At 36.5% G+C, this 18,632-nt stretch overlaps 1 protein-coding gene, 1 long non-coding RNA gene and 1 other non-coding gene across 4 annotated transcripts in view; 2 read left to right on the top strand and 1 right to left on the bottom strand.

The window, feature by feature from the left end:
- LOC131167846 (uncharacterized) overlaps positions 1 to 8,997 on the top strand; it is a 32,415-nt gene extending 23,418 nt beyond the window's left edge. The window contains exons 2-3 of one of the 2 annotated variants that reach the window (XR_009140165.1): positions 7,729 to 7,909; positions 8,072 to 8,997. This is a non-coding gene — a long non-coding RNA (uncharacterized LOC131167846). Of the gene's footprint in view, positions 1 to 7,728; positions 7,910 to 8,068 lie in introns of both variants that reach the window. The other variant, XR_009140164.1, reaches the window with a different exon arrangement.
- On the bottom strand, positions 5,638 to 8,738 carry LOC131167845 (WAT1-related protein At5g40240-like). The gene is made up of 7 exons (XM_058126850.1): positions 8,369 to 8,738; positions 8,137 to 8,202; positions 7,821 to 7,934; positions 6,996 to 7,230; positions 6,661 to 6,819; positions 6,421 to 6,572; positions 5,638 to 6,155 (listed from the first exon to the last, which is right to left on the bottom strand). Exons 1-7 carry the CDS (start codon positions 8,557 to 8,559, stop codon positions 6,002 to 6,004), a joined length of 1,071 nt encoding a protein of 356 aa, XP_057982833.1. The 5' UTR covers positions 8,560 to 8,738; the 3' UTR covers positions 5,638 to 6,001.
- Positions 8,998 to 17,413: 8,416 nt separating the features above from the next.
- On the top strand, positions 17,414 to 17,520 carry LOC131143640 (small nucleolar RNA R71). The gene has a single exon (XR_009133624.1). It is a non-coding gene; the product is annotated as a small nucleolar RNA R71 (small nucleolar RNA).
- Positions 17,521 to 18,632: the final 1,112 nt, after the last annotated feature.

The following is an 18,632-nucleotide window of genomic DNA, read 5'->3' as shown; positions in this document are numbered from 1 at the left end:
CAGGAGGAATAAAAAATACAAAAGGGAAGATAGGATAAAAGATATCACCATCACACATCACAATAAGGCGGGAATCACTAGGATGCATGAGTCCCAAACAAAGCACAAATATCGAGCTGGTATGCATCCCAAAGAGGTACATATCCCTACAAAAACAACTACAAGCCTTGAGAATAGCTATAAGCCCAAAAAAGATTTTGAATTACAAAAATGTGGCCCAGCTAAGCAAAGCTTATGATGTAGAGACTCGAAGAATTAAGTAAATAAAAGAAAGGAGAGAAAAAAGATTTTTCAAAAGGGACTTAGCAGGGTCTCGTCGACAAATGAAGAGCACTCGTCGATGAGCAGCCTTCTTGGGCTCATCGACGTGGACTCATGTCTCGTCGACAAGAACTTACCAAGAGGGTTTTAGTAGAGCCTGAAGTTCGTCGACGAGGGTTATAAGTTCATCGACGAACTCCCTTTATGGACTTGTCGATGAGGTAACGTGTCTCGTCAAAAAATCCACACTATACAAATATGACAACTTTGGGTTTTTCAGCGAGAAACTGCATGCAAAATTCCCTCTCTCTCTCTCTCTCTTTCTCTAGAATTCGTCTCCCCTTCCTTCTCTTTAGATTTTCGACTTTGTTCTTCACCAATTCAATGATCAAAACGCCATGCTACTCTTGGGAAGATTCTCTTCAAGTCTGCTAGAGTAGTTCATTGGTTAGGCCAACTTGAGCACAATCCTAAAATCTTGGTAAGTTGGTTATTTTAAGTTTTATAAGGTATTTGGTGTTTTTGGACTGAGAAAAATGCTTTAGATAGAATAATACTAAAGTTTTGTTGGGGAAAATATAATTTCAGGTTGTTGAGTTGGGAATACCACAGAAGTAGGTTTGGTTAATTTTGTAGGCTTATCAGTAAGTTGGGTAAAGGGATAAATTATGTCAGCATTTTTCATGATATTATTTGTTATTATACATAATTTATTTTCAGGAAAATATGTATGTTATACAACTATGTTTGGGAATACTGCAGTTGAACAAGGAAATGATTTGAATACATTTTTTAAGAAAATATGATTTCAGAACAAATTACGAGTTTAGAAGCCTACTTATATTTGTGTGGCATGAGTATAATTTCCATGAAAATTATGTTATATTGAAATATTATGATTTTTCCAAGATAAGCATGTTAAAGCAGTTTTCAAGAAAACCATAAAAACAGCATAGGAACTATGATTTTAAAAATATTATGTTAAATAGTGCAAAAATTTCATGTTCAAGTCTGTTATGTTATGTCGACTCAAATGCCGTGATTTTTATATTGTGAATTATGTCGGTATAAATGTCGTAATTATGCATGTTATGTCAATATTCAAGAAAATATTATCATGTCATATTTTACTCTAAAATATGAAACTGCTATATTTCAATATCATGAAATATATTATATGATATCAGAACCCAGATAGGTTAGTTTAGTTACATGAAGTACGGTACTGTAGCTATATGTTCACGTTTATGTTTATGTTAGTGCTGTCATACATCTTATGTAGAGTGTAGGAGATGACAGTCAATGTGACTTCATGGTAGTGTTGTAGTTTCCCTGCTAGTTTGGCACAGGTGGAATAGGCTCATTGTACTTACACACCTATGTTTAACTTAGCATGGTCGGCTAGCCATTGCTAGGTCCAGCCTACGGGCCCACACAACCCTGTCATGTGGGGGGCAAGACATGACAACAACTAACTATCTATACTGGGTAATAATTCAGTATGGTATGGTTATATAAGATGATTTTTTAGTATAGAAATTTAGTATGCTAACCTATGTTATGACAAATCATGATTTATTCATATATGATACAAACTAGTTTTACCAGATATGAATTATGTACTTTTTAAATGTATACCACTAAAATACTCATGTTATCACATACTGATATTAGTTTATCTCCCTTATTGAGAGGTGTCTCATCCCAGCATTACAAACATTTCAGAAAATCTAGATAGGCAAGTGGATCGAGCTCCGTAGTAGTAGAAATTGACGGAACTACCCTGTCTGAAGGGTAAGTAGGTGAGATAGGGTCAGATGGGTATTTTTTATTATAACCCTAGGATACTTTTTGGGTCTTTTTGTGGATGACTGTATATATATAATAAATTCAGTAAAAGTCTGGTATGGTTTCTAGTGTGAATGACATATATGTAATTTATGTTTTTCGCTGCTTAGGTATCAGAGTTGTATGATAGGTATATCCCTAGTACTCATGGATCCTGATTGATCATGACAATGACAGTTTAGCACAATATTAGAATTATTATTAATATTATTATTACGTGAAAAAAAAATAATATGGTAAAATAGGCAAGTCGTTACATATGAGGCTTGAAGATAGCCCAAATAGATGAGCACAACTCATGAGGCATGAAGGAATGACCCAACTGATGAGGAAAGTTCATAAGGCCCCAAGACAGCCCAAACAAATGAGCACAACTCATGATGCATGAAGGAGTGACCCAACTAATGATCATAGCTCATGAGACCCCAAGATAACCCAAATAGATTAGCACAGCTCACACAGGCATGAAGCAACGAACCAACTGATTAACAAAGCTCATGAGGCCTGAAAACAACCTAAATAAATGAGCACAACTCATGAAGCATAAAGAAATAGTCCAACTAATAACCAAAGCTCAGGAGGCCAGTAGATAGCCCAAATTGACGAGCACAACTCATGAGGAGTAAAGAAACGACTCAACTGATGAGCAAAGCTCATGAGGCCTTAAGAGTTGCTCAAAGAACAGCTTGAATTGAAGCTGTTCAGATTAAGAGCTGCTCAGATTGTGAAATCCAATTAAAAAGTTGCTTAGATTGAATCTGCTTGTGTTAAGAGTTGCCTAAAGAGCTGCTCCGATTGAAGCTGCTGGGATTGAAGCTACTCAAAAAGCTGTTCGAATTTTAAAAATCCAACCAAAGAGCTACTCGAATTAGAGCTGCTCGGATTGAAGCTGCTCATATTAAGATTTGCTTAAAGAGCTACTCAGATTATAAAATCCAACCAAATAGTGGTTTAGATTGAAGCTGCTCAGATTAATAGTTGCTCAAAGAGCTTCTCGAATAGAAGCTACTCAAAGAGCTACTCGGATTGAATATGTTTGGGTTAAGAGTTGCTCAAAGAGATGCTCAGATTGAAGTTGTTCGGATTGATGCTGCTCAAATTTTTAAAATCCATCCAAAGAGTTGCTCGGATTGAAGCTGCTCGAATAAAGAGTTGCTGAAAGAGCTACTCAGATTATAAAATCCAACCAAAAAGCTGCTTCGATTGAAGCTGGTCAGATTAAGAGTCACTCAAAGGGCTACTCGGATTATGAAATCCAACCAAAGAGCTGCTCGGATTGAAGTTGCTCGAATCAAGAGTTTCTTAAAAAGCTACTCGTATTATAAAATCCAACCAAAGAGCTACTTGGATTAAAGCTGCTCGATTTAAGTGTTGCTCAAAGAGCTACTCAAATTATAAAATCCAACCAAAGAGTTGCTCAGATTGAAACTGTTCAAATTGAATCTACTCGAATTAAGAGTTGCTCAAAGAACTGCTCGTATTACAAAATCTAACCTGAGGAGCTGCTCGGATTTTTGAGCAACATCAGCTCAGCAAGCTGATTAGGCGGCTCGGATGAGTTGAGAGAAATGCAGACAAGAAAAATGCACCTCGGACGATCTTAGAACGGGTAGGATGAGCTGATAAGGGATGAACATTGTCTTGGCAAGTCGATTAGGCCGCTCGGACAAGCCGAGAGTAGTGTGGACAAGAAAAACATGGCTCGGATGATAGTAGAACATCTTGGATAAGCTGATAACGGATGAACATCGGCTCAACAAGCCAATTATGTGGCTCAGATGAGCAAAGAGTGGTGTAGACAAGAAAGACACAACCTGGACGATAATAGAATGACTCGAATACGCCAATAATGGATTAACATCAGCTCGGCAAGCCGATTATGCGGCTCGAAAGAGCCGAGAGTGGTTTGGATAGGAAAGACGCGCCTCAAATGATAGTAGAACGACTCAGATAAGCTTATAATGGATGAACATTGGCTTGACAAGATGATTAGGCAGCTCAAACAAGCCAAGATTGGTGTAGATATGGCTCGGCCAATATGAGAATGGCTCGGATGGGCCAACAAGCTTTTTTGTTGGTCGGACGAATGCATAGGAAAAAAAGAAGAAGGTAAGACTACTTTCTAAGCAGCATGCAAAGTTTTCAAACTTTGGAAACGAGTTTCAAATATTTGAAACCTAAAGGGGGGGCAACCGATATACCCCAAAAATATCCTCATTAAATAGGAAGACCGATTTTTGATTCCATCACTAAAACGCCATCCATAACCAACGAGAAAACTAAATCATCCATACTGATGAGGGGATGGTTACAAAACCCCCCAAATCAATGTCCATAAAGTCTATAGTATTTCCCGCAAGCTCAATAATGCACTCATAAATGTCATATATATAACTGAAAGGTCAAACTCCACTACTGTAAAAGCGGGACATGGAGAAAAGATAAGACCATCTCATTCATATCCATTCTTTTACTCTTGCAATAAACCTCTCAATAAAGTCCCTTACTTAGACATTGGAGTGATCGCCTGAAATACACCCTAGGTCCTCCAAGCCAGTCATACTTTCTCTCTTTCAGGTGGTCGTGGTCAAGGAACATCTCCAAAGATCGTTCAATTTTATTCAGCAACAATGCCTTTTACATGTTTAATTGACAGGAAAACAACTAGCTGCTCACTTCCAAAATTCTATCAACAACCTACTACCAAATTTTCCTTCCATTCTAATCATATCTAAAAGGTGGAGCAGTATCTGAATATTGCATGGGGAAGAGGTAAGACCATCTCATTCATACCCATTCTTTTACTATTGCAATAAACCTCTCAATAAAGTCCTTTACTTATACATTGGAGTGATCCCCCGGAATACACCGTGGGTCCTCCAAGCCATTCATACTTTCTCTCCTTTAGGTGGTCGTGATCAAGGAACATCTCCAATGATCGTTGAATTTTATTCAGCAACAATGCCTTTTATATGTTTAATTGATAGGAAAACTACTAGCTGCTCACTTCCAAAATTCAATCAACAACCTACTACCAAATTTTCCTTCCACTATAATCATATCTGAAAGGTGGAGCAATATCTAAATATTGCATACAAGGACATTGGCTTGAATGCTATTGGAGCAAACTGATTGATCACATTTCTGCTCAAACACATTTCTGCCGTTTAAGGTTGAGAAGCTAACCAAACTATTTACAAAAAATAGTCCAATGACTTTCATAATCTTTTTGCACAATGTATGTATACACAGGTTCTAGCTGGCCTTATGGATAATTGCAAAAGAATTGACTCAAGATTAATCAAGATTGGAAATTTTTTTACCCTAAGGCATAATAAGGGCAAGCCTCGAGTCAATTGTGAAGGCATTTCATCCAAATCTAAAGATGACAAGTTCAAATCATGGAAACCATTTTAGTAGGTAAGACGGCATACATCTTGCTCTCCCTAGACCCTAATGGTATTGGAGCTTTGTGTGCACCTAATGTTACATGTTTTCTCTTTTTCAATAGTATTGGCATGATATAGAGTAGGCAAATTACTGTTATTCATACTAAACATTTTGAAACTTCACTTCTAAATACACTTCTGTACAAATAGCAATAAAGGTAGAGATCACTCTCAAAAGTCAAAACATTAGGTGGTCTACTATTCTTAGCGTCATTAACCGGGATTAAGATGTTTTATTTATAGAACATAGGAAAGATGCAAAAGTCGACCCCTATAATCTTTTGATAGTCTATATACGTGTGGTATTATAGCTTGTGGCCACCTTATGGATATTGAACAACATTTCGAAATTTCGCCCTTATGATGTGCTTTCCCCATTGATGCTTTCAAATGGGAATAGGTAAAATTCTCTGTTTGTTCTTTATCACCTATGTATTTTTGTTCTATACATCTTGAACATTGGTGCTTTGCAACAGAGGGGTTTTTGGTGTAGATGATGACTCGAAGCTACCAATTCCACAGCCACCCATCTCCTCTTTTGCCTTTCCCCATATTACAGCATAAAACCCAATACAAATTATTATGGCTCCAACAACACTGCAAAGTTTGGGAGAAAATTAGTCGAAGGAAAACCAAATAATCAGCAGTTGATTAACAATGCAAAAGAGTGGTTGCCACTTCATTCTTTCAAATATTTCCACAACAGCTCATCAAACAAAAAGGGAGAAAGGGAAAGTAGGGAGATTAAGAATTTTATTTTTTTATTTTTTTATTTTTTTATTTTTTTATTTTTCTAAAAGAGGGTGACACGTCATTTCTTTATCAGAAAACCTCTCACTGGAGGAAGATTAAGAAATTATACCTTCCAAGGTAGAGACAATCACCAAGGAAGACAACACTCATGGCAGCTGCAATGGCAATTGAGAATGGCTTGAATATTGCTACATAGAGAGGGCCCTTCAAGCGCAAGCCCCAAGTATGAATAACAGTGCCGAAGGTTGGCCCGGTGAGTCCCTAAACATAGAGAGAAACCGACATTTAGACATCACCAAAAGGCTCTTCCTAATGAGTTCTCAGCAATGCTGGTCCATTGTCCTCTTACATTGTATAGAACAGCAACTAGTGCTATTTTAGGTCTCAGTCTCCATGCACTCATGTTTGTTTCTGCAAGAAAGCACACCGGTGCTGAGATGACACTGCCACATAAGTTGTAGAAAAATACTACTACTATCTCCACCGGGTACTCCTCCATGACCTTTACCTGTCAAATGCTACTAACATCAAATTAGGCCTTTTCTGAGAAACTCATACACTAGATTCTGTGCCTTGGATTCAAATTTACACAAATTTGAAAAAACTCCATACAGAACTGTTTTCCGAATCCAGGGCCCGGATTCATATTCCCAAACACAACCATGAGATTTCGCTAGGATGTACCTGAACAATGTACCAAATCGAAACTAGAAAAAACTCGGCTGCAAGCAGTATACCGCCAATGACCCACTTTGATTGTGCTGAGCCTAGAGGATGGAAAAGGATATGGGATGCTGATGAAGTTGATATGATTGCTGGTCCCTTGTAGAGAATCACCACCAGTGCACCCACTATTGATACCGTGGTGCCTATGATTTTCAGCTTACTGCTTGAGCTTCTCAAAGGTGACTTTTCCATCCTTTTTAGGTCACCATATGAAAAATAAAAAAGGAAAAACTATTGCTGAAACTGACAAATTAAGGAATATTAAACATATATCTTCGTGGGTCTTTACACTTAGCCCAAAGGATGGGAACATCATAGCCATTTAAAATACTGAATTCTTCAAAGCAACAGAAGAAACAAAAAAATCATCCAGATTTGGAATATATTTTTCCTTTGCTTGCCATTTTCCAAACACAGCATTAAACAATCCTCCGCATCAAGGAAATTTGAACCGTACATTAATTTGAGGGGGTGGTTATATATGGACATGTAACTGAAGATGTCATTGTACTCAAAGATGTTGACTTTTTTATCTTTAAAGAAATCACTCTCTTAAGAAAAAATTGGAAAAAATAATAGTATTGCTGAGATTTCCAAGATGAGAAAGTCTTTGCTAATTTTCCTGGATGATTTAAGGGGTTGTTCAGCCGCTTCAATCAATCTCAGTTTTCTAAAGTAGCAGATTTTGCAGGTAAGTTTTTAAGAAAACAGCACGAGAAAGCAGGGTGATGAACAAACACACATTTTAAGCAGAAGAATTGAAGAAGGAAAAGGGGGCAAGACCTGAAACAAATGGCAAGTATGAAGGTGAAAGCTGGTGTAAGGTTGCTGATGGCAGAAGCAAGAGTTGGAGAACTGTATTCTATTCCTTTGTACGCAAGCAGCTGAGCTGAAAATCTGCAATAAAATCAAACAATTTCACATACGAGAAGGAGAACCATTAATTAATTTCTTAATTAATACACAATTTGGCTCTTCTAACTTCTTTTTTTTTTTTTTTCCTTCTTCTTAACTGTTTGTATTGATTCCAGCAGCTAAACCATGGAACATGGGGAAATTTTTGGAATCATAGGGTTATGGATGAGTAACAGGAGCATACCCAAGAAGCCCGAGGAGGAAGATTCTATAGGGAAGACAAGAGTTGAGTGGGGGAAGAGCTGTTCTTCTGTTAAAATAAATAAATAAGTCATCATTAAGAGACACAAAAGAGAGAATGTTAGAAGATGGGGAAAGACAGAATGGACGTTGCATGCTCTGAAGAAAATAAAAGAAATGTTTGTGTTTGAGTTTGTGGTGTGAAATGGTGAGAGCAGGGAGACACTGGGACATACCTGAGGAAGAAGATGGCGAAAGGAAGCAGAGCAAGAGTAGCAATGGCGTAAGAATAGAAGATGAAGACAAAGTTGCTCAGCCCCTTCAATGATGCTGCCTTGAACAAGATGCTAGAGCCTACATTGAGGCACTCCACCAGCACCATGGCCCCAAATGGTATCACTTCCCTCCAACAATACCCCTCCGCCATCTCTCTCTCTCTCTCAAAATGGAGAATGGGGGATTCAAACTTCAAACTTCAAGGGTGTTATTTGTTTGAATGAGAAGGGCTTGATGGATTTTGTAGCATGTGCTTGCTGAGAGCAGAGGTTTTGGTTTTCAATGTCTCGGAGCAAGAAACAGGGTGAGGGGATGATGACAAGATATTTGGCCAATTGGCTTGAAGGGGTAGAGGGATTGCTTGACAAAGTCATTTGGGTTGTTATCAGGGATCTCGGAGACTATATTATAATGTAGATCTCGGATTGATAGTCACGTCTCACCAGAGGAGAACCCACTTCTTTACTACAAAGTCCAAATGCCCTTACTTGGATTATTACTAAAGAAAATAAAATGGAGAGGGCGTGTTTGGTTTAGCATTTTACCCATTTTGCAGTTCATAAATGTCAAATGTTTCTTCTTTCTTCAAGTGCTTAACAATGTTACACCTCTCGTGAATGTTAGTGTGTAAGATTTTAATAGGGTAAAAAATTAAGTTGTTTGTTCAAAGCTGTGGCCTTTGTTGTACATTAGTCCCCAAATTTTAATTTGTTATGTTGTTTGTCTCAAACTTTTGATTTTGCTTTTAATCAATCTCTTGGACTCAAAGATCAAGATGAAAATTATCAAGAGTCTGCCAACTTGTCGGGACGGGACAACTTTTGATACACTTTGGGTTTTTTTTTTTCACATGCTACAAAAAAAGCGGCATAGATTTCTTAGATCTTGGATGTTTTTACTTTTATTTATTTATTTTTTTTCATTGAAAAAAACTTACTTGATTCAAAAAATTTAAACATATAAGTAATCTCAAATCTTTATTTTAATTAATGTTAAAAGACCGTTACTTATTTGCAATTAGAACCTTTGTGTAGTTTTTGAGAGTTTTTTTTTTTTTAATTTTATTTTGGTAGGAGGATGGGTTTAAGGTTATTCAAGATCTTAAGGTAATGTTTGGAATTGAGAAAACATTAGGAAAACTAAAGAAGAATTTAAAAGAGTTTATTTTTCACATTTGATTATCAAGGAAAATGAAAAAGAATATATATATATATATATATAATTAATGAGATAATTTTTTTATTTTACACATCATTAAAAATTTGATTTTTGTTTAGTTCTTAATCATAGTAGAATATATTTTTGTTATTAATAGTATTTAGTGTCTAGAGATAATATAATAGAAAATGAGTTTCTTAATTATTTTCCTTCCTTTTTATTTTCTTAAATAAAAGTCTTCATACAAATGTATCCTCAGAAAATAAAAAGTTTTTTTTTAAATAAAATTTCAACCCTTTTGATAGCAAGGAAGAGAAAGAGAGAGATGGGAGCATTGTTCCAACGTAGAATAGTGCCGGAAACGATATAATTTACTAATTATGTTGTTCTTTAGATAAAGTTTTAATCTTTGTATGTATTTAGTTTTTTGTTGAGGTACTATTTCATAAATATTTTGCTTCATTCTTTTCACTTTATATAGCATTGATATATGGGTGCATATTCTTTTTGGATGATGTTTATTTAATCTTTAAATTTTATAAATGTATGAGCAAATCTAACTTTCAATTTTCGGGTGTGATTGTGGGGATAGAAAAAATATTTATGATTACATATTTTTGTTAGGGCTAATATAGTAGGTTATTGAACAGTGTGCGCCAAGTGATTGTAATGTTTTCAAAATAAATATAGAGCCTCAATATGATATTTGAGGGTGTTAAGAATTGATTGCAGCCTTGTGGGTGTGGGTTAAGTATAAAATATTTGTGCTAATTGTGATTTGTTGCAACGTGAGGGGTGAGAGATAATATTATTGATGGAATCGCCACTAACCTATTATTTACCTAAGTGTGGTTCGTTTGCCTAATTATTGTAATGACCTGTAAAATTAACTAAGTTTTTTTTTTTATAATAATAATTATTGTGAAATTTCGTTGTTCTGATTCTTCCATATATAAAACTAACCATCCACCTAAGCAGTGAGAAGCTAAAATTACATCACTACCACCATATATAAAATATGTACAATACCAGAGAGTTACAATGTTCCCCGAACTATCCATATATGACTGTTTCCCAAAATACCCTCAACTGGGCTAGGACTGTACAAAAATATTCCCAAAAATACTCATTCAACTGATAGGACAGTATTGAAGCCTCTCTACCTATGAGCCTGATCTGCTCGCCTGACTGGATCACTTGAAAAATATTAATTTAATGTGATGAGACAATGTTCAGTAAGACGAAATATGCTATTATTAGTATGTGGCAAATGAGTTACAATACTATGAAAATATGTTTATATATAATCATGTATAACTAAATCTGTAAATACAGTACAAATAATATAAATCACCACCTTTTCCATGTTACTTAACATATCTATATTTTAGGTTTCTATACATAATACTTTTAATATATATATATATATATACATATATTCCTTGTTTCTGTGAAACTGAACATACATAATAATAACTGAAAACTTCCTTCGATGGATAACTGTATGTCATGATTTAACCCCTCATGACAGAATTGTGCGGCCCATAGGCAGGATCTATCCTGGCTGGCCGACCAGGATAAACCACTATACTCCGTCAGTCTGATCAGCCCTCCTCAACCCATATCTGATAGGGAGCTTGTCCACACGTGGGCACGATCAACCTACCTACCACGTATTATCTGAATAGGTGATTGCACTCTATACTGTATATAGTTACGGTACCGTGCTCTGCTAAATCTGATTCATCAGGGTCTAATACTATATAGGTAGTTGCTATCTTTAACATACTGTTTTACCATGATTTCTGAAATAACCATAACCCTATAGAATTTATCTTAAATTCTAAACTAACTGACTGAAAATCTGATTTCTGTATAACTGAACTGTTATCTGTATAACTGAATATTGGGGCGTTATGGCACTGAAAAACTAATTATTATGAAATTACTGGAAATACATTTTTCTGAGTATACTGTATACTGAAAGTCCTTTATTCTATAAGCATGTAAATATCATGGTATTTTTGTTCATAAACTGTAAACATGGTATTCATGGTTTGTATAAATATGATACTGTACTCCAATCAACTCAAGCTACACTAATAAATCCAACTTCGTCAACGAATCCTTAGTAATTTCGTTGATGAAGCCTGAACCGTCTTTCGGTATTTTCTTGTTAACGAAGCCCTGTATTCGTCGATGAAATTCTGAAGACCTTTGTCGATGAAACCCTGTGTTCGTCGACGAAGCTTGGAAAATTTTTGAAATTTCTATTATTCCCAAAGTGCAATGTCATCGACGAAGTCTACGGCTTCCTTCTGTTTCTGTTTCTATTTTCTCTCCCTCTCTATTATTAAAATACTATTATTTTTCGGGTCACTGCTGACCGGTGCAAACTGCAAGTGCACAGTATCGTAGTTTTATAATATAATGATGTGTAGAATATCGTCCTCAGGGATTGATGTCTTAATTTTACCAAGTACCGAAATTTTACTAACCTTGATTTTATTTAGAAAAATTAACAATTTTAGACTGCAAAATTTAAACAAATCTACTTTAAATAAACTATTCAGGAGAATTTAAAACTGAATACCGTATGTCAAATTGATGATGGTGAAAACTTCTAGGAAACCGATTTCACATAGTTTCTCACTATGCTTTACTCATTTAGCTAATTTAACTTCGTTTTCTCTGTTTGTTAGCAAGTCGCCAATTTTTCCAAAAGCCTCTTTCGATAGTCAATCGGAACCTATTCTTGTTTATTATTTAACATAAGAGTATACAAATTAATAACGCAAGAACGCAGTAAGACCCTTGATTTTTTATGCTACGTACGTTCATACAAGTCTGTCGATCTCTATATTTACCTACGCTGAATTATCCAAGATCTATCCTATAATCCCCCCTTTCGGTAGCAAATTACACGACTAAAATCATTTAATTAATGGCCAATTAATTAAAAGCATTAGGCACAGAATAACTCAAACAAACATTAATGAAAACTATTTCAGATTAGCATCAAAGAGCAAGCATAGTTCGAAACTGGCTACATCGTTTTCCTAGAATTCAAAATTTTAGTTCATTCCAAAAATAAAATCCAACATAACAGATTTCACCATATTTTCTTCAATTTGGAGCGTACAGAAAAGATCAACACTCGCCGCACCGCCGTCGCGCGTCACGAACACCGCCGTTGTTCGCCGCTTTTCGATTTTGAAAAATAGTATTTTTGCGTGCTTCCAACTCTCCTTTGCTAGCTATGTATGTATCTTCACAGCACCCCCAAAAGAAAACCACAAGAAAGCTCTCCAAAAAATATATTTTTTTTTTCTTCCTATGGTGCGGCCTCTCCTCCAGCCCAGCGCACGCTGCCCCCTCTTCCTTTCCTCTTGCACACGGCTCCCTCAAAGGAAACCCCTCCTCTTTGACTTTTCCTTACTTTCCTTTTATCTTTTCTTTCTTTGCTTTTCTTTCCTTTCTTTTTCTTCTTTCCATTGTTTTTTCTTTCCTTTGTATGTACCCAGCGCACACTCTCCCTTCTGAGATGACCCGGCTGCATGGTTGGGTCACATCTCATTTTTTGATTTTTTGATTTTTTTTTTTTTTTCAAAGGTACATGAACTGCCCTCATCTTTCAAGCCCACTTTGGACCCTCTTAAAGCTCGTAACTCGCAAAGCTTAAAACACAAAAGATGTAGAGCTCTTTTTTCAGATTTTCCCAGAATTTTGAATCATCTCGATCGGAGCTCGTATTTGAAAGTTACGCTAAGATTACGAAGAATTGTTGAAAAAATCCATAAACCGGCGTATGCTAACTTCACGTCTGATTTCGGCCTTGATGCTGCCAGTATTTTGCAAAACACAAAACACGAAAATTGTAGATTGTTTTCTTATCTTTGTACGGCATCCTGAATCATCTGAATCAGAGGTTGGATGAGAGAGTTATGCATAGATTACAAAGTACCGTCGGTTTTTTTAACTTCCCACAGTTGCTCTGCAATAAAAAAAAAACACCAAAATTTCATACATTACTCAATAAAACCCAAATTTTATAAATAGAACACAATGTTAGAATATTGAGGGTAATTAGGCATTTAAATACAAAATCTCATTCGCAATGCATGAATTAAAGCACCTAATTACGCAATTTAAGCGCGTAATCACACCCCCCAACTAAAGTTTTGCTAGTCCCTAGCAAATAACGTGAATGCAATTTAGGGTGGTGTCATACCAATTGCAATGAATGAATACACAGGCAACACAACCATACCCTTTCACATAGAGGAATATCACCAATTTACACACAAACTCATTCATACCCAATTCACGCAACTCTGAAGTAAGTCATTCATGCAAATCTCATCATTATATAACTATTAAGAACAGTAAACTCACGTAAAATTAACTAGCGGCACAATTCAGAGTTAATGTAACCATATAAATTCAAGTATAAATAGGCGAAATCTTGAAGCACGTGTAATGTGTGTGACTCGTTACACCCAGGATATCCATGGACACCTAAAGAACTGTCGCTTTGACTCGGCCTAACTGGTATACCCTAAAAAATACTCAAAAAAGATGGGTTCACTCATCGTATGTGAGGAGGAGTGTCATGATCAAACATCCCACATACTGCAAGGAACAAACGCTAAATGTATGGAGTGGACTAGTCTGAAAAGGATCAAGCCTATTTAGGAGGTGTCGGGTCCTTCACCCTAACATCTTCTCACCTACTCGTCATGTCCAACCGAGACCACCCTAGATCAACTTATTCACAAACTAGGCGTGAATACATCTGAGGCATTAGGCGGGTGAAGAGTCTTCATATGTGGATAACATGCGTCTTGTCCTTGACTTTTGTTGTAGTTGTGTGGAGCAGGTATTAATCTTTCACCTCTTGTAGGGTATTTCTATTTCTCTTTTTCTTTCTTCTGCTCATTTTTCAATTTCTTTCTTTTCATGGTCAATTAGGACAATCATAACACTTCTTTTATTGTTTTCATACCACCCATGTGCATTAAGCTCGAACAAGAGTCCATGAAATAAGTCTATTTCTAGAGGTGGTTCGGCCTTCACATCTTGAGTAGGCTACAAGACCTAAGTTTTTATCTCCCCACTAGATGTCACCTCTAGGCTAGCAATTCAAAAAACAAGACTAGTGTGCAAAGAGTATCCAGAAAAAAAATAGGGAAAGTTGAGTTTCATGAACTCTGAGTTGACATCAAAACTCAAAAGAGCGAAAAATGGCTAAACAGTACCTCACAAGGTGTCAAAGTCTCCACGGGCACTCTCTCAGTGTTCACAAGGAATCCTAAGTGCTACAAGTCACGTGAACGTGTATTTTTTTAGCCTCAAGAGATACCATATAGATACAAAAGTTTATATAGCCAGATTAACACAATTGCATTACCAATCAACTTTCAATGAGTTACGATTCCTAGTTTAGCCATATAAATAGAAACTACACATAAATGACCCAATGTGTACTCCTAGGTTATATGCAGGTATATGAAGGGCATAAGTAGCATCATTCACGCACATTTTTTTTTTTCACTGTTATTCAAAAATGAGAAGGATTGAAGAAAAGAAAGAAACTTCCCTGACTTATTGGTGAATCCATCGAGGAGTTTAATTTTCAGCTCTATACTCATGCCAAATGAACCTGCATCTAAATTATAAATTATTCAAAAGTGCACAGATAAATAAATAAATGATAAAGATAAAGGAAATAAACAAAAGAAAAACTCTTTGGGTTGCCTCCCATAAGCGCTTGTTTTAACGTCTCCAGCCAGACATTTCAATCTTCATCAACCAGGATCACCAAGAGGAATAAATGCACAGTTCCTCTCCATTTGTTCTCCATAATAGTGCTTCAATCTCTGACCATTAACTATGAATATATTCCCTGGGAAGAGTTTTAATCGTGAGTTGAAGAGTAGAACATGTTGTCCTGGAGCAAACTCACACCTAAGAATCTGTTTTTCATTCCACTTCTTCGTCTGCTCTTTGTAGATTTGTGCATTTTCATACGCATCACCCGAGAATGCATAGCGAAGATGCTCAGGGAATTGTTTCAAATCTAGAGATATAGGTTGTTACATCTTTCCTTTAGAGATTACAGAGTCCATCCTTGCTACCATAGGTTCTAGCCTCCCCACACGCTGCTGTGTTGTAATCTGCTGCAAGGATCGTTCTAGGTGATCAACTTGTACATCTTTTTGAAAGACTTTTTCTACACCTTGCTGAATGACATCTACCCGAAAGCAAGTGCTTGGATCTTCTAGGAATCTCATGTCTTGGTAGATGTTGAACATAACCTCTTCCTTATCCACTCTCAATGTTAACTCACCCTTTTGAACATCAATTAAAGCCCTTCTAGTGGCCAAGAATGGTCGGCCAAGAATTAGTGGGACTTCTTGGTCTTCCTCCATATCTAACACCACAAAATCAGTAGGAAAAATAAATTTATCCACCTTTACCAATATGTCTTCTATGATTCCATGTGGATACTTGATGGATCGGTCTGCTAGTTGCAAAGAAATGGTTGTTTGTTTCATCTCTCCAAGTCCCAATTTCCTGCAAACAGAAAGTGGCATAAGATTAATACTAGCACCAAGATCACATAAAACTTTATCAAAAATAAATTTCCAATAGTGCAGGGCAAAGTAAAACTCCCTAGATCTTTTAATTTTTGAGGCAATTTCTTTTGAAGAATAGCACTACACTCCTCAGTAAGCTTCACTGTTTCGAACTCCTCCAACCTTCTTTTCTTTGAAATGATGTCCTTCAGGAATTTGACATAGTTTGGCATTTGTTCCAAGGCATCTGTAAGAGGAATATTTATGTGAATTTTCTTAAAAATATCCAAAAACTTAGAAAATTGCTTATCTAATTTTTGTTTTTGAAAACGTTGAGGATAAGGAAGTGGAGTAGAGAGAATAGGAGGATTGTCAGGAAATGAAATTGATGGAAGCGTGTCTGTCTCTTTTGGTGTATCCTCCACAATCTCCTCTTCTTCCCCTTTATTCTTGCTTCGGCCATTCTTTTCAGGTGTAGATGTGGACATAGTTTCCTTTGCTGGTGATTTATCAATTTCTCTTTCACTCCTAAGTGTGATGACATTGCATTGTTCCTTAGGATTCACTTCTGTGTTGCTAGGAAAAGTTCCTCTCTGTTGGGTATTTATAGTCGTGGCCAGTTGCCCAATTTGTATTTCAAGGTTCTTCATAGTGGCTCCCATATTGTTGCAATGAGTCTCAATGTTGTCTAGCCGTGCATCTGTCTTTTTAAACCTTGCTTTTGTCTCCTCAACAAAAGATATCATGGCATCCTCAAGTGACATCTTCTTCTCACCTTGATGACTTTCAAATCCTGCAGGAGGTTGCAGCACATTCCTTGTATTTCCATAAGACAAATTCTCATGATTTCGAAGCCCTGAATGGTAATATTGTGGCAAAGGATCACCACGATAATTGTAGTTCCGATTATTGATGTATTGAACCTGCTCTTGACTCGCTCCAATACTCGAATCTGTCCTACTTGTAGCTGCCACATATTCTGCACCTTGTGGTATCCTCTGGGTTGTCAAAGATGAAATCTGATGAGACAAAGAAGCAACTTAAGCTGAAAGTGCAGCAAACGGCTCCAATTCATGAATTCCAGCAACTTTCTTAGCCATTGTTCTTTCAGTTGGCCATTGATAGTTATTTGAGGCCATTTCTTCCAAAAGAGCAGTAGCACCCTCAAGTGTCTTTGACATCAAAGTTCCCCCAGATGCAGCATCAACTAAAGTCCGCGTTTGCCCATTTAACCCGTTATAGAACATCTGAATTTGCAACCAATCCGGTAATCCATGTTGTGGGCAGCGTCGAATCAAATCTTTATACCTTTCCCATGCTTCATAGAGTGATTCAAAATCATGCTGCTTGAATTGACCAATCTCACTCCTGAGTTAAGCTGTTTTTGCAGGTGGAAAGAATTTAGCTAGAAATTTTTCTGCCATGTCCTGCTAACTAGTAATACTCCCAGGTTGTAGCGACTGTAGCCAACCTCTTGCTTTGTCCCTCAAAAAGAAAGGGAATAATCTCAGTCTAATGGTGTCTTCAGTAACACCATTGATCTTCACAGTATCACAAATCTCCAAAAACATCGCCAGATGGATATTGGGATCATCAAGTAGCGATCCACTGAATTGGGCCTGCTGCACCATGCTGATTAATGCGGGTTTAAGCTCAAAATTGTTGGCGTTAATGGGCTGGCGTCTGATACCCGAATAATTGTCATTCACAACTGGTCGCACATAATCCTTCAAGGCTCGTGGCTGTGCATTATCTTGTACGTTCTCCATGGCTAATACCCTCTTTTTCCTTAGTGCTCTGAGCGTTCTTTCAATCTCCGGATCAAAAGGAATAATGTCACATGTTCTAGCCCTGCGCATCCAACAAAAAAAACACACTAGAAATACAAAAAAAAATAATAATAATAATAAAATAAAATAAAATAAACAAATAAATAAAAATTTAAAAATAAAATTCTAAATTAAAACCAAGATTACTTTGTATCGATATTGGCAAAAATAAGAAAAACTCAATCCCCGGCAACGGCGCCAAAAACTTGACCGGTGCAAACTGCAAGTGCACAGTATCATAGTTTTATAATATAATGATGTCTAGAGTATCGTCCTCAGGGATTGATGTCTTAATTTTACCAAGTACCGAAATTTTACTAACCTTGATTTTATTTAGAAAAATTAACAATTTTAGACTGCAAAATTTAAACAAATCTACTTTAAATAAACTATTCAGGAGAATTTAAAACTGAATACCGTGTGTCAAATTGATGATGGTGAAAACTTCTAAGAAACCGATTTCACCTAGTTTCTCACTATGCTTTACTCATTTAGCTAATTTAACTTCGTTTTCTCTGTTTGTTAGCAAATCGCCAATTTTTCCAAAAGCCTCTTTCGATAGTCAATCGGAACCTATTCTTGTTTATTATTTAACATAAGAGTATGCAAATTAATAACGCAAGAACGCAGTAAGACCCTTGATTTTTTATGCTACGTAC

This window comes from Malania oleifera, chromosome 11, assembly GCF_029873635.1.
Source record: "Malania oleifera isolate guangnan ecotype guangnan chromosome 11, ASM2987363v1, whole genome shotgun sequence".
NCBI classification, from domain to species: Eukaryota; Viridiplantae; Streptophyta; class Magnoliopsida; order Santalales; family Ximeniaceae; genus Malania; species Malania oleifera.
The sequence above is the reverse complement of the archived record's forward strand: the minus strand, read 5'-3'. Positions and strand labels throughout refer to the sequence as shown.

Bases quoted from the DNA above. Each gene is read 5' to 3' on its own strand.
- LOC131167845 (XM_058126850.1), bottom strand. From the start codon at position 8,559: ATGGCGGAGGGGTATTGTTGGAGGGAAGTGATACCATTTGGGGCCATG. The intron at 8,203-8,368 runs GTATGTCCCAGT...TTATTTTAACAG, and splicing joins TTCGCCATCTTCTTCCTCAG to AAGAACAGCTCTTCCCCCAC. The intron at 7,231-7,820 runs GTCTTGCCCCCT...TGACCTAAAAAG, and splicing joins ATACTTGCCATTTGTTTCAG to GATGGAAAAGTCACCTTTGA.